This window comes from Protomyctophum bolini (assembly GCF_963924005.1).
Source record: "Protomyctophum bolini genome assembly, chromosome: 21".
Lineage (NCBI taxonomy): Eukaryota > Metazoa > Chordata > Actinopteri > Myctophiformes > Myctophidae > Protomyctophum > Protomyctophum bolini.
In genome coordinates this window covers 2,536,071-2,552,773 of record NC_137882.1, presented here as the reverse complement: position 1 = coordinate 2,552,773, position 16,703 = coordinate 2,536,071, and the positions used below count along the sequence as shown (strand labels likewise).

Genomic DNA, 16,703 nt, shown 5'->3' with positions numbered 1-16,703 from the left:
TCCGGGCCACTCTACCGCTGTCCCACCGGCGGCCCAACTAATTCAACTAATTCAGCGACGTAGTTCATTTCCCATTTAACAAACTAACCATCAATGGAACCGACCTATAGTTTCACCCAAACAGACCTCATTAATGCGAGCTATTCTTAACCTGCCCTGCATTTTGTTACTAACCCAAACTGACTGCAACTGTCTTATTCTTTTAGCTTTTTGCCTTATTGGGGTTTTTATTTCCTCCTTTTGCTTCTCCCCCCCCCTAACCCCTCCCCCTCCCTCTCCCTCCCCCCCCCCCCCTCCACCCCTCCCCCTCCCTCCCCCCCCCACCTCTCCCCCCAGCCCCCTTGCTCTGCGGTATCTCTCTTCTAACCCCCGTCGGCTACAGCTTTGTACCTCCCTCCACTGCCCCCTTCTGGTCAGGTACAGGTATTGCTTCTCTCTGTCTCCCTCTCTCTCTGCCTCTCTCTGCCTCTCTCCCCCATCCTCTCTCCCCTCCCCCCTCTCTCTCCGTCTCTCTATTTATCTCTCTCTATTTCTCTCTCTCTCTCTATCTCTCTCTCTCTGTCTCTCTCTCTCTCTCTCTCTCTAACCCCCCCCCCCCCTCCTCCTCTCTCTCTCTGTGTGTCTGTCTTTTTGCATGTCAGCTTTATTTGTGTTTTATATATATATATATATATATATTTATATATATATATATATATATATATATATCTCTGTCTGCTTGGCATGCGGTCCGTGGCTCTCTGCAAACTCCTTATCGCTGCCCTTACATCCGATCCATCCAACCGCATCACGCCCCGTGCATCCATCCACCGTTATTGGGCCCCCCCGTCATGCGTCATGTTCTTTTTTGTGTCAAGACGGCGTATTTTGCCCTGTGTGTGTGTGTGTGAGAGTGTGTGTGTGCGTGTGTGTGTGTGTGTGTGTGCGTGTGCGTGTGCGTGTGTGCATAAGCGCGAGATAAAGAAATGATGCGCGTGTGTTGGTTGTTTGTTTCGTGTGTCTACTGTAAGTTAGCCTGTCTGTCTGTCAAAGTGAGCGTGTGTGTGTGTGTGTGTGTGTAGTATTGGTTGGTTCCCAAGCGTTGTCATGTCAAGGACCCCCAAATTGACACTAAGTTAGCCCGCGGACCATAAATAATAAATGTTTTGTACTTTGACCGTAGTCTAAGAATGACGCTCCCTTCCCTCTGTGCACGCACGCACGCACGCACGCAAACACGCCCGTGTCAGGTGCTGTTCCGATTTAGAGAGCTATATTCAGTACATTTCCTGGGGTTGATGTGATGCGTGTGATTATGCATATATACCCAAGATCCCCTCCCACACACACACACACACGCACACGCACACGCACACGCACATGCACAAAGCAGCTCATCTCCATAGTACATGGGGTGAACCAGAGGATAGCATCCATCCTCACCTCATAGTCTGTCTGTGTGTGTAGTGTTGGGAAATACATTAATTTAGTGTGTGTGTGTGTGTGTGTGTGTGTGTGTGTGTGTGTGTGTGTGTGTGTGTGTGTGTGTGTGTGTGTGTGTGTGTGTGTGTGTGTGTGTGTGTGTGTGTGTGTGTGTGTGTGTGTGTGTGTGTGTGTGTGTGTGTGTGTGTGTGTGTGTGTGTGTGTGTGTGTGTGTGTGTGTGTGTGTGTGCGTGTGTGAATAGGTAAATGCACAATCTAATGTAAAACGCTTTGGATATAAAAGCACTATAGATAAATGCACCATTTACCAAAACTAAATTGAATGCCTCAACTTCTAATGTGTGTGTGGAGAGGGAGGGTGGGGGGGGGTCCAAAGTTCAAATATAATGATTTTATGGGGGTCCAAAATGTTCAAATATGATTATGTTTGGGGGGTCGTGACCTTGAGAAAGCTTGAGAACCACCACTATCCATCCAGGGCTCATGTTCATGTGTCTCTGCCTCTGTCTCTGCTTTTAATCCATTTTGGTGTTAGCATTATGTCATGCTTTAGCTATTGAAAAATAGTAGATCTACAAGCTCGTAGCGTGCCACTGAGTGGCGCGCCACGAGCTTGTAGGTCTGCTATGTTTTGAAAAAGAACAAAGAACGACTGACATAGAAACATAGCTTTATCAGAGAACTGTCAGGATGAAGAAGACATTTATAGAATCTGATCTCAGGTCAGAATGGGTTAACAATGCTTCCACACACTCATCTATTCTCTCTCTCTCTCCTTCTCTCTCTCCCCCCCTGTACTCTCTCTGTCTCTCTCTCACAGTGTTCTCGCCCAAGGTGATCGGCGTGGCGATCGCGCGCTACGACTTCAGCTCGCGGGACACACGGGAGCTGTCTCTGCAGGAGGGGGACGTGGTCAAGATCTACACCAAGACGGGGGCCAATGGGTGGTGGCGAGGAGAGGTCAACGGCAGGGTAAGAGCCAATGGGGTGGTGGCTAGAAGAGTGTCGCAGTCCCTCCCCCTTTCAGAACAACGAGTGGCCCAGGAAATCGTTCTCCATTCATTTTATCCATAGGTTTTTCCTAAAGTATTTATTTACGCCGCGGACAAAGCCAACTCGGATCGTGACAAATCATGACAATGAACACAATGTTTTGGACCAAACTAATAATTATAAGAAGAAAAACAACAAAAAAAGTGTTGTAACCTGCCGTGCTTTTCTACTTTCTAATTCTTTGTTTGGTCCAAAACATTGTGTTTATTGTCATGATTTGTCACGACAAGAGTTGGCTTTGTACGAGGCTTAAAAAGTATTTAAATAAATACTTTTTAAAATGTCTATGAGGAAAATGAACGGGGAATCATTTCCATGGCGTGGTGGCTATAGGAGAGTTCAACAGCCAATGGGGTTGTGGCTAGGAGAGTTCAACAGCAGGGTAAGAGCCCTGAATTCCCCCCAGACATCGTGGGCGAGCGAACGCAGCCTCGCTCACTTGGCGTTCCCCCTCTGGGACGATCCTCACGCCAACCACTACAGTAGGCTAAATATATATATACTGTATCATCACATAAAAGCATCTACAGTAGCAGAGGTTTGCACAAGAGTATTTTAGAATACAAATATAACAAACGACAACTAAACTCTAAAATGACCACAAGCGTCTTGTATTTGTAAAACAAATAGTTTTCATATGGGCACTTTACTGCGTTACATAATATAGAATAGGCTTCATGAATGCAAGTCCATGAAATTGTTGTTATTATTATTATTTTAGTTGGTATCTGCACCTACTGTGATATAAATGATATTGAGAATGAGTTCCATTTTCTTTCTCTATTGCCCGTTGTATCATGAGCTACGTCAAAAGTTATTTAACAGATGTACAAATATAGACCTGATGTGGTTAAGTGATGCAGAGCGACTGAGATGGATTTTCGAACAGAAGATATTTGCATTTAGCAGAATATATAGAGAAAGCTTGGAGTTGGGACATACGGACGAAGAAAACTTATATGTGATGTATTTTATTTTTTATTTTATTGCTTATTTCTGTTTTTGTTTTGATCAAATACTTGGTGTAACTTCTGTGTGGGAAGTGAAACGTGATATTGTTTATTTATGTTGTTGGTGTCTTATAATCCCGTCAGGGATGGGTTTTAACGACAAGACACGAAAATAAAAATGAATGCATTCATTCATTCATTCATACAGCGGTGGGTCTGTACCGTACCGTACCGTACCGTACCGTACCATACACTCTCTCACTCATGCTCGCACGCACGCACATACACACACAGGCACACAAACACACACATACACACACAGGCACACACACACACAAAAGCACGCACGCACACACACTGACTCAAACTCTCAGCTCAGCAGAGAGCGTTTGAGAGCAGGTGACAAATGTCTCTCTGTCTCTCTGCGTGCGTGCATTGCCGGCCCTGAGCAATTTGGTGGTGCCCTAGGCAGGATTTTTCGCGAAGCCCCCTTGAAAAATGACCATGGCCCCCTTGTGTTCTAGGCAACTGCCTGTTCTGCCTGATGGGAGGGCCGGTGTACGTGCGTGCGTCGTACGTGTGTGTGTGTGTGATCTACACTGTGTTGTGCCATGAGCTCCGAAGCACTGTACTCTTTTTAGTTCTTCTTCTTTTCTGTTCTTAATAATTCTCCCCCCCTGTCCTCTCGTCCGTGTCCCGCAGGTGGGCTGGTTCCCCTCGACGTACGTGGAGGAGGGCGAGGAGTGAGAGGAGACCGCGAGGAGGAGAACGTCCGAGAGAAGACGAATTAAGGACCGCCTCCAGACGAGGAGGAGTCAACGGGACCGAACGAACGAGAGAGAGAGAGAGAGAGAGAGAGACGTTGAAGTGAAACCGCGGCGTGGTTTCATTTCCGGACCTTACTGTATGGATGGTCTCTCTCTCTTCGTAACGCTGTCATGCTATTCAACGCGCCACGCCACTCAGCGCGCCACGCCACTCAGCGCGCCACGCCACTCAACGCGCCACGCCACTCAACACGCTACTCAACGCCACTCAACACGCCACTCAACGCGCCACGCCACTCGCTGCTCAGATGTTTGTAGCACGGCCACTATGCTCGCTCTCTTCCCACCCTGTCCAGTTAAACCTATAAACAGCGCAGTGCTTCTCAAAACCGTTTTCCACATCGTCAAGAACCCCCCCCCCCCCTAGGTCCATATGGAGGACTCCCCATCAGAGCCAGGTCCATATGGAGGACCCCCCATCTGAGCCAGGGCCAGGGGACCCCCTCCCCACCCCACCATCCCAGGAGAGAAGATTTGTGTTAAAACTGCTTTTTTTTATGTTTTTATCCCACGATTTTACAACCCAGTGTCGATTATCCAATGTCATCCTGTGCGCTACACTTCCTCTGCCAACTCTGGGGGACTGACCTCATGCTTCCTTCTATGCATGAGGAGTCCAAGTTGCTTCTTTTCACCTGACAAGGGAGAGTTTCCCCGGCCGGACGTAGCGCGTGGAAGGGACACGTTATTCCGACCAGTTCCTTTCCCATCCATCAGGCCAGGGGGAGGCAGTCTAGAGACCAGGATTACTGCATGTTTTTTTGCGAGGGACACGGGGAGAACATGTGAGGGTACCTACCTTAGGGGACACGGGGAGAACATGTGAGGGTACCTACCTACCCTAGGGGACACAGGGAGAACATGTGAGGGTACCTACCCTAGGGGACACGGGGAGAACATGTGAGGGTATACCTACCCTAGGGGACACGGGGAGAACATGTGAGGGTACCTACCCTATAGGGGACACGGGGAGAACATGTGGGGGTACCTACCCTATAGGGGACACGGGGAGAACATGTGAGGGTACCTACCCTAGGGGACACGGGGAGAACATGCAAACTCCACACAGAAAGGCCCTTTCTCCCAACCCCGCCTCGGGTATGGGCACTGATGACGCGGAGGAGAGAACACACCCCCCTCCCCCAGTGCCCACAGCGTCCCCAGCCGGGAATCGAACCCAGAACCTTCTAGCTGTGAGGCGACAGCACTATACCGACTGTGCCACCGTGACAGGGTCGCTGGTCCTGCAACCCTTGTGCCATCTGCTGGGCCTTTAGGGAGGCGCAGGGTGGAGTTGATTCGTTCATCCTGATCTCCCCAAGTCCCTCCAGGCAATGGACTCCAGACTCCACCCCATGAGAGCAGACGGGTTGTGGGTCGTGTACAAGCTACCTCGCCCCCCCCACCGGTACGTCAGGCCCAACCACCTCCTGTTATACCATGTACAGTATGTACTGTACTTACTGTATGTACAGTATGTGAGATTTAGCTACCAGATGGTGCCAAATTCCCACGATACAGGGCAACGCGAGGTAGCTATAGATAAGATGGATATACAGTGGTTCAAATGATTGTGATGCTGTATTAACACTTTCGATTTTGCTGGGACCCCCCCCCCCCCCCTACACACACACCTGAAGGACCGCTGCGGACCCCCCCCCTGCGGACCCCCCCCCCCCTGCTTTGAGAAGAACCGCTAGCCGCTTTTCTGCCTTTTATTGATAGTTTTAAGTAAAGAACGACGACAGGGAGGAGGAGGAAGGAGGGAGAGACATGCAGCAAAAAGGTCGTCATAAACTGGGGACTCGAACACACGACGTCACGCCGTCAGTATGTGTGCCTGGACCGCTAGGCTGCGCACCCCCCCCCCCCCCCCCCCCACAAACTCCGCCTTAAGACGAAGTATAGCTTTTGGCAGAAACAACAACGGTATTAATATTAATTATGGACTTCTGCTCACGGACGTGATACAAAAAAAAAAGAAATCCAATACTCTGGAATCGGTATGGAATAGAATAGAGTGGACCAGGTTGTCGGATTTAACCCATTTTGGGGCGGGAACCCCTTTTGGTGTTATAGCATCAAGTCGTGCTTTAGGTCTAGGGTGCTTTAGATCTACAAGCTCGTGGCGCGCCACGAGCTTGTAGGTCTGCTATTTTTTGGAAAAATCGAAGAACGACTGACATAGAAACATAGCTTTTTCAGAAAACTGTCAGGATGTAGAAGAACATTTTTTAGAATCTGATCTCAGGTCAGAATGGAAAACTGTCAGGATGTAGAAGAACATTTTTAGAATCTGATCTCAGGTCAGAACGGGCCCCCCCCGGGTACCCCCCTCCCGGACCCTCCCGGAAAGCGTGGAGAGTTCTGAAGCGTGATGACGCCTCCTGCCCTCTCGACCACTGCAGGGAAAAGAAGCGACTTTTGTTTTAACCCTAGAATGACATGACATGGAAGGCTTCCCTAAAAACACCCCCTCGCCTCGCCTCAGGGCTGTCTTCTGAAGAGGTCAGACGAGGAGACTCTCCTCTCCTTTGGACCAGAACCTTTATCCAACCCCGATTTTATGCTCTGCGCAACGGACAGACGGAACCGAGGCAGCGGTGGCCGAACGGTTAGCGGAGCGGTCTTGATATCGTGAAGGTCGCTATAGTTCGTATCCCCGGACCGGCACGTTGAAATGACCACCGCTGAAGTGCCCTTTGAGCAAGGCATTGAACCTCTACCATGAAATGTTCTATGAGCAGGGCCTGGCTGTAAACAAGTTCTTGAGCTTAGTCCAGTTACCCTGCAGGGTAAACATAGTACCTTTCCTTAGTCCAGTTACCCTGGGTAAACATAGTACCTTTGTCCAGTTACCCTGGGTAAACATGGTACCTTTCCTTTCCTTAGTCCAGTTACCCTGCAGGGTAAACATAGTACCTTTCCTTTCCTTAGTCCAGTTACCCTGCAGGGTAAACATAGTACCTTTCCTTTCCTTAGTCCAGTTACCCTGCAGGGTAAACATAGTACCTTTCCTTTCCTTAGTCCAGTTACCCTGGGTAAACATAGTACCTTTCCTTTCCTTAGTCCAGTTACCCTGCAGGGTAAACATGGTACCTTTCCTTTCCTTTTACCGAAGCAGGACAGAACATACATTATGCATTGGAGGCACAGCGGTGGTTTTGGTGGTTCCCAAACCTTTTAGCCTGTGAACCCAAAAGAGAGATTATTATAGACGTTTAACCCTCAGCTCGCTGCAACGTGTTGCTTCTATAGATCGGCTGTTTTCGCTTCATACCTAAAATATTTGTTTTTTGGATTTTCTTAGATTTTCTTTTTATTCTTCTTACATGAAATTACTGAGAAAAAAAAAATCATCAAATCGGTTTTCATTTCCTGAACGTTTTGTGTGTGTGTGGGGCAGACAGACAGACAGACAGACAGACAGACAGACAGACAGGGTTTATCTGATGTGTGTGTGTGTGTGTGTGTGGGGGGGACAGACAGACAGACAGACAGACAGACAGGGTTTATCTGATGTGTGTGTGTGTGTGTGTGTGTGTGAGTGTTCGAAAACGTGCAGCCGTTACCCAGCAGCCACTGGGGCATAGACAAGATGAGAGAGAGAAAAAAACCTCTCTCTCTCTCCCCACACCCCTCGTTTATTCTTGGTTTCATACTTTCATTCCGATCCTTTGTATTGTATTTATTTTTCCTGCCGTGTGTGTGTGCGTGTGTGTGTGTGTGTGTGTGTTTCCTCCTCCCCCTCCCCCCTGACCCTGATATCTAACAACCCCATCCTCGCTCTCTGTCTCTGCCGCCCCTTCCCCTCGCTCGCTCGGTCCCTGGGGAGACACACACGCACGCGTCTCCAGTGAGAGAGTATACTGTATCTGCCTGCCTTTTGAGAGAGAGAACGCCTTCAGAGCTGAACATAAACACACAGCAACACACTATAGCTCTACTGTACGTATAGCTTCAGCTGTGGGCAGAGTACAGTGAATGGCATATCCAGAGGCAAATGTGAGTGACAAAGTCAATTTAATGTTGTTTAAAGTAATTTAATTAATTAATCAAAAAGGACTTTTCTGTGTGGATGTATCCAGGGCTGTCAAGGCCAGAAAGTAGGATTTTTTTCAGTAGACGTTGCCGCATAACTTCCGGGTACGATGATGATGTCACGAGCATACCCTCTATCTCTTTCAGACGCGACGGAAATAGCCCCGATCTACGAGCTCACGATGCGTCGAATCAACAACACAAACGTATGAGGAAATCATCAATGTAGCTGTCAGACGTTTGATCAGCTAGTGTAAAAAACCATACACGACGCAGCTTGGTGCTGTGATCATGTCTCCTCGTGTCTCGCGTCGAGTCGACACAGCTGGGTGCTGTGACCATGTCTCCTCGTGTCTCGCGTCGAGTCGACACAGCTGGGTGCTGTGACCATGTCTCCTCGTGTCTCGCGTCGAGTCGACACAGCTGGGTGCTGTGACCATGTCTCCTCGTGTCTCGCGTCGAGTCGACACAGCTGGGTGCTGTGACCATGTCTCCTCGTGTCTCGCGCCGTGCCCATGTTGTACATGGTGTGAATCTCAAGTGCGGCCGGCCGGGTTTACTGTAAAAAGAAAAATGCTTTCTTATCTTATGTCTTATGATGCTCTGTGAGTCTGTTTAAATATTGATCCCTCTGTGCTTTTGAGTCAGTGGTTCTCAAACCGACACTCTCAGAACCTGCACTCACTTTCACTCTCACTCTGAGCAGAACCACAGCATTGAGTTGAACAGAACTATAAACCAGAGTTGACATTGTTTTGTTTTAAATTGAATCATCCGTTGTTGACGGGGCTGTATTGATCGTCTTGTCATTGATCCGACGTATGAGAGACATTGTTTCATCGTGCGGTCGTTCTGTCGGGCGGTGAAGGTTTTTCGTCAGCCGATGTCGAGAGATTCCAGTCGAGAAGTCAATCCTTTTAACAACTTTTCTTTTGCCTCGGTAGTTTCACCAAACGTCCGCTAGATGGCAGCATCGTAAACACACGCAGCTCTCTCTCTCTCTCTCTCTCTCTCTCTCTCTCTGTCTCTCTCCCCTTTCATACCACTTTGTCCCTGCTATACAGTGAGACTATGACATCATCCATTATTAAATATTATAGTTTTATTTTTTACTTATTTTGGATGCATTTTGTGTCCTCCGTGTTGTTGCTAGTATAAAACAAACTAGAAACTGAGATCAGATTCTAAAAATGTTCTTCTACATCCTGACAGTTTTCTGAAAAAGCTATGTTTCTGTCAGTCGTTCTTGGATTAAAAAAAAATAGCAGATCTACAAGCTCGTAGCGCGCCACTCGGTGGCGCGCTATTTTTCAATAGCTAAAGCATTAAGACCAAAAGGGGTTAATGTTTGTGTAGCACGAAAACATCCGATTTGCTCGTCCACATTATGAAATAAATCCTCCATTCTAAGTACTCGAGTACTGACTTGTACTTGTATCAGAGTATATATACTGTAGTTCTCCAGTGCAGTATTATTGATATACTTTAACACCCAAGTACAACAATCGAGTATACTTTTATTTCCCACCACTGGCAGCTATAGCTAGGAGGAGGCGAGGAGAGCAGAGGAGAGAAGGAGAGAGAGAAGGAAAGGCTCAAGGGTGTCTCTGATCTAATCATTACACCATCTCCTCACCTCCGCGACCCCACGGGCGCGCGCACGCACACACGCACGCTCAGAGACCTCCCTGACCCTGCTCTCCATCCATCTCCTTCTCTGTAGCACCTCTTTCTCTCACACGGAAACACACACACGCTCACACACACACGCTCACACACACACACACACACACACACACACACACACACACACACACACACAGTGACTCCCCCCCTCTCTCTCTTAACTACTCCACTCCCATCCATCTATCTTTCATCCAGTCTCTCTCTCTCTCTCTCTCTCTCTCTCTCTCTCTCTCTCTCAGTATTTCAGTATTCTCACGGTGCTCTCTCTCCCCTCAGGATGGAGGATGTTAGCCGGTGTTCTCTGAACGCCTGCTGTGACTAAATTACACGAACTTGGGGGTTTTTTTGTTGCGTGTCGCGCGACCCCGAAAACAGTTCCGATCTGCAACGCTCACCACGTCTATCTGATATCACTGCGTATAGATCAATGGTTCCCAAACCTTTTTCATGTGAAGGAACCCTATAATGTTCCATTTGTACCCTCTCAGAGTTACAGACCCATAAGGGTCCATTTGGTTCCATTTGTTACACTCCCAGAGTTACAGACCCATAAGGGTCCATTTGGTTCCATTTGTTACACTCCCAGAGTTACAGACCCATAAGGGTCCATTTGGTTCCATCTGTACACTCTCAGAGTTACAGACCCATAAGGGTCCCATTTGGTTCCATTTGTACACTCCCAGAGTTACAGACCCATAAGGGTCCATTTGGTTCCATCTGTACACTCCCAGAGTTACAGACCCATAAGGGTCCCATTTGGTTCCATTTGTACACTCTCAGAGTTACAGACCCATAAGGGTCCATTTGGTTCCAAGCCGGGGGACCACTATTATTATATAATATCCAATCCAAACCCAGCGAATCCAATAAAAAGAGCGAGGATCTTTCATATCCTCCTCCTCCACACCGTCGTAGATTCCACGGGAAAACATCTGCCATGTACAGTATATATAGGTTTGGGGACACAGATAATAATGTTAACCCAGAATGAGTGCGCTGTGTGTGTGATGAAGGCGTGTTGTGTTGTGGGGTACCCGTTGGGGCACCAGGGCAGGCGTGCACAGTGCTCTGTTTGGTCTTGGAGGAGGAGGTTGTGTTGTGGGGTACCCGTTGGGGCACCAGGGCAGGCGTGCACAGTGCTCTGTTTGGTCTTGGAGGAGGAGGTTGTGTTGTGGGGTACCCGTTTGGTGCATCAGGGCAGGAATACACGGTGCTCTGTTTTCGTCTTGGAGGAGGAGGTTGTGGCTGCTGTTCCATATCCAAGAGGTCACAGATATAACAAACTGTATTAGTCGGCCTCCTCCTCCTCCTCGCGTAGCATCTGTTTCCCTGTCCGCGCCCCCAAGAAAAGCAAAAACGTAGCCTATATGAAATGAGTCAGAGGGTCATCAACAAAATGTGTTATTTTTATACATTCACAACATTATAATGTTCTTATTTTGATCATGCGATCCAATTTACTGAATGTCACATCTCCAGGTTTTCTTCAGAATATTATATTTTTCACTTATAATTTACCACGACACTCTGTGTGGCACATTATAAGGGCCTCTCAGACGGGGAGCGATAAAACACGCCTGTGGTTAATTTTCAACGAGACCTGCATTTTTGTTCAAAAGCGTAATCACGTGAGCGTGGTCCTGTGAATATGTTGCTACGTGCACACGCCCCCCCCCCGCGACTCACCAGACCTGGATACTGTTTCGCTTTTTTTTTTTTTCTTTTTACGTTTGCGTTGTTTTGCGCCTGCGTGCGTTCCTCGCTTGGCGTTTGCAAGGCCCTTTTAGGAGTCCAACTAGTATTAATGGTTCTCAAATGTGTTATTTGGCAAGGACCCCCCCCCCCCCCCGTAACTCTGAGAGTGTTCAAATGGAACCAAATGAACCCGCACGCGTCCATTTTGGTTATTTTCTTCTCGCTGCACTAACTCTGGCCTGCAAATTATACCTGCCTTGGACAAAAAAACCCATTCTAACCCATTCTGACCTGAGATCAGATTCTAAAAAATGTCTAATCTACATCCTGACAGTTTTCTGAAAAAGCTATGTTTCTATATGTCAGTCATCAGTCGTCAAAAATAGCAGACCTACAAGCTTGTGAGCTTGTAGATCTGCTATTTTTCAATAGCTAAAAGCATGACATGATGCTAACACCAAAAGGGGTTCCCGCCCCAAAAGTGTTTAACTTAAAAATAAATACAGTACATGTGTTTATGAAGACGTTCGCCCCAGTGTTGTGTGTCCTGTCGCGCTCCGTCATACCTTCATGAAGCCAAAGATATGTATAACTGTACTTACACTGCGACCTAGTATAAGTACTATAAGATGTGTATATACTGTACTTATTCTAGACGTACTGTACGTTGTGTCTGATCCTATTATTATAATACCACGGTACCCGTTAACCACTGTGGCCTGAAGTCTAATACGACGACCGTGCAATCCTGACTGTGTAGCATTTAAAAAATGAACGAAACAACGCGTTGTTGTTATTGCTGTAACATACTGTAAAATATGATGTACATAGCACACAATAAAAAGATGTACATTTGCTTCTAATGTGTTTTCCGAATTAAGCTTCATTTTTTCCCCCTCCTCCCCCCCCCCTGTGTCTTTAGATTTGAGTTAACCCATTTAAGCCTGAGGACGATTCATTCTTCAAATAATCTTCTGAATCTTCTGTTTTCTGGAAAAAAACGTATGTTTCTATGTTGGTGCTTCTTAAACTATTACTGTACATGTAAAGGACCCCCAGAATTATCTGTATTTGACCGCCGATCCCCCCCCCCCCCATCTGAAAATATGTTGTTCCAGACGCAAAGATTTGAGTTAAAAACGTTCGCTCTGAAAGAATAATATTAAAAGATATCCACCACATTTTTTACCGTTTTTCAAAAATAGCAGACCTATACAAGCTCGTAGCGCGCGCTACGAGCTTGTATAGGTCTGCTATTTTTCAATAGCTAAAGTCCATAGGAGGCCTTAAGTATGTTTCACCAGTTTCAATTGAAACGGGTCTCCACCCTCAGGGGGGGCCTCAACAACATAATGATGTCATAGGTATATGGGGGCCTCATATTTGGTCTTGAAACGGGCCTCCAGATTCCTAAGGCCGACCCTGAGAACACACAAACACACCAAGCTGGCCATAGGGGGCGCTATAGCTCCCCTCAAAGAGCCAGAATGCAAAATGCTTGTCATTCAGCCTCACTTTGAGTTGCTCAGTGGTCTGTCTCTCACACAGCGATATGGAGAAGAATATCACACCCGCGTGACGTGAGCGGCACTGTTATCACCACATTCCGTGCTCAGCCAGTCAGCTTGAGTACATTCCATGCGCGCATGCACACGCACACACACACAGCCTCAAAATACAACACAGCTCAGTGTTAGGGAACGCTATAGCAATTTACAATTTAGGCATTTAACAGACGCTCTTAATCCAGAGTGATTTACATTAAGCAAGAACTAAAAAGCATGGGAATACATCACATAAAAACATTTATCATGAAACATGCGTAAGCTAAGAACGTAACAGTCTATAATGAAACTATATTATAAACTATACATAATACTATACTATGCTGTACGTGTGGAAGACCCATAGACCCATAGACCCCAAGGCAGCCGCAATGAAGTAATAAATATTAGCAATAGAGTTCAAAGGGTGCAGATGAAGAACAGCTGCACTAATTGGCGTCGTTAAGGCGTGCATGGAAACGGTTTGTGTCTCGTGTGATTTCACACCAGAAGAATATAAGATGATGCACCGTGTTGAAAAATGACTGTAGATGTCGAGAGAGAGAAGAGAGACAGACAGACAGACAGACAGACAGATGTTGTCTTGGACCGTTTCCAAAGCAGGAGGACCAAAGCCAGTCACTCAAGCTGCTGTAGCAGTGAGGAACAAACTGTATTCCTTTGGAGGCTACTGTGAATATGGAGGGAACAAAATGGAACAGATGGAGGTCCATGTCTTCAACACAGTGTCTTTATGCTGGAAGAATTTACCTCCAGTGGAACCAGGAAGAGGAGACGGTGACCTTGAGGTTCCATCCAGGCGCTGGGGCCACACAGCTGTGTTGGTTGAAGATACAGTCTACATCTGGGGAGGATACTGGAGAGGGGAGTACTACAATGTGCTTTATGCATTTGATGTTGACTCCCACAGATGGTTCCAACCCAGGGTTTCTTCTGGGACTGTTCCAGAGGAGAGGAGCCACCACTCAGCCTGTGTGTTGGAGAAGGCCATGTTTATCCATGGAGGATACAATCTGACTGGATCCACTAATGACATGTACAAGTTGGACACCAGCACAATGGTCTGGACTGTACTTAACACCAGAGGAACTCCACCTCCTGCTTCATGTTGTCACTCTGCCACCATCGTCAGGAAAAAGATGTTTGTATTCGGGGGCAGGAGGGGAAATCAGTTACAGTACTACAACACCATCAGAGTGTTTGACACAGAGACAAACGCCTGGCTGGACACACCTTCTGCACAACTTCTACCAGAAGAACGCTGTTGTCATTCAGCATTTATCTACAATGGAGAGCTGTACATATTTGGTGGCGTCAACGGTAACCAGAAATTCAATGATGTGTGGAAATTCAGTCCAGAGACCTTCTCCTGGAAGAAGGTTGAGCCCAAAGGGAAAGGACCAGGTCCAATGTATGGTATGTGCTGTTGCATTGTGGGAGATCGTATCATCCTCTTTGGAGGATACAAAGGAGATTGCACTATCTCTGATGAGCTGTTCATCTTGGACTTGAGTCCTTGTCTTAAGACGTTATGTAAGCTAGAAGTTATTCAGTACGCTCTGGACCAATCAGAACTCCCACACGACATCAGGTGGGAACTGGCAGCCATGGCAACCAACGACAACAGCAATAACAACCGAGACCACATTCCAGACGAAGGAACAGCAGAAAGATGATGGATCAACATCTCATCCCACCTGATGGTGAGCCCACCTCTCAGCATCTCTTACTGAGATGCAAACCTCAGGAGACTCCTTCTCTCCAGACAGGCTCTCTAACCATTCAGCTAGGCATGCAGTCGGTTTTTGCGAAACTTAAAAAACAAAACAAAAAATATATATATATCTGCCTACAGAAAAAAACTAAAATCTTAAAGACTATCTGGTACACGGCAAGCTAAAAGGATTCAACACACCAGCACGCCAGAGACCAGAACACTTCAAACCCAAACAAATAGTTACAAATAACTAAAACTACACAATGCATGTTGGAGATTAAACAACAGCCAGCACCAGCAACTGTGTTTATTTAATCACATGTGAAAAATGTGGCTTACGATATGTCGGAGAAACAGGTAAAACAATAGCTGCAAGGCTGAGACAACACAGATACAATATTAACAATGCAAAAAAGACAACTACAAGGATTGTTCAACATTACATGGCTCACGGCATTGAAGCTCTAAAAGTATACCTGGACTTCAACACAATCCCAACTGGACAGTTTTAGGACAAAGACGTTTTAATGAAAAACAGTGGATCAAGAACCTCAACACGGATTTTCCTGGAGGTTTAAACATGCCAAAATATTAGACAAGTTGTTTTGATTTTGTACCAAAACTCCACAGCCATATACATGCTAAACACAGCCAACAATCAATGGAAATCAGACTTTGAATATAGGGGACAAATTAGCACATTCCACACCAAGCCAACCTGGGACACGAAGCAAGAGTGTACAGTGCACTGAAGTCCCCTCAGTCAACCCCCGCCACTCTTGGCCCTCTCTCTCTCTCTCTCTCTCTCTCTCTCTCACTCACTGCCTTGCTCTCTCCCACAATGTTAATGTTAAGTTAGTAAAGTTACACCTATTTTCTATGTAAATAAGTAACATGGTAAAATGTGCAGCATTGGGAGGTAAAGGGGAGACACTTTAATTGTGAAGGGACGACAGGATGAGGAAAGGTGTTGTTGCTAATTGTCCAGAGTAATGGCTGCGTGTGATATTGAACAGTCAAACTATTCGTATCAATATACGGCTGTATCAGCAAAATAATGATGTCATAGGTATATATGGGGGCCTCATATTTGGTCTTGAAACGGGCCTCCAGATTCCTAAGGCCGCCCCTGAGTAACGTAATGCTTAATATTAATAATTATCCCTTTAATTTCTACTTGCAAAAAATAGATTTCAACCTTACTACTACTTTGTACTACTGGGACTAAGACTAAAAAAGATGTTAAAAAAAATAAAAAAATAAAGTTTGATGAAAAACTTATAATAATTATATAATAATATAATAAATTAATAATTTACATTTGGGGGATATCTTTCACAATAATGAATAAAACATGTTCTAGACATTCTAATGATCACAAAAAAAAACATATATTACAGTTATTGTACCTACTTTTATTAGAGTAAAGGTCAAAAGTCTTAGGTTAAAAAAAATTCAAAGTCCAAACATTTTTTATTTGTGTGAATTTCAGCCTCTGTGGGTGGGGGGTGTTTATATGCAAATATCATGACCAATGGCATTGAAATGGCATTGCAATGAACATCACTGATGACGTTTAGGTGAAAAAAGAACAGAAAAAAATAATAATAATTTTGTAATTAATTAAAATAAAATTGTTGCTAAAAAGCAACGCTGGGTCTTAGAGGGTTAAAACACCAAAAGGGGTTCCCGATGATGTGTTCCGAAGCTTACATTTCCCCCCCTCCTCCTCCCCTGTGTCTTTAGA

General features: G+C 46.1%; 1 protein-coding gene across 2 annotated transcripts in view; it reads left to right on the top strand.

Moving 5' to 3' along the window:
• Positions 1-4,631, top strand: part of vav3 (vav guanine nucleotide exchange factor 3) — a 134,344-nt gene extending 129,713 nt beyond the window's left edge. For both annotated transcript variants that reach the window (XM_080793951.1, XM_080793952.1), the window contains 2 exons: positions 2,243-2,394; positions 4,128-4,631. In XM_080793951.1, the coding sequence (XP_080650077.1) occupies positions 2,243-2,394; positions 4,128-4,172 (197 nt within the window). In that variant the 3' untranslated portion in view covers positions 4,173-4,631. The remainder of the gene's footprint in view (positions 1-2,242; positions 2,395-4,127) is intronic.
• Positions 4,632-16,703: the final 12,072 nt, after the last annotated feature.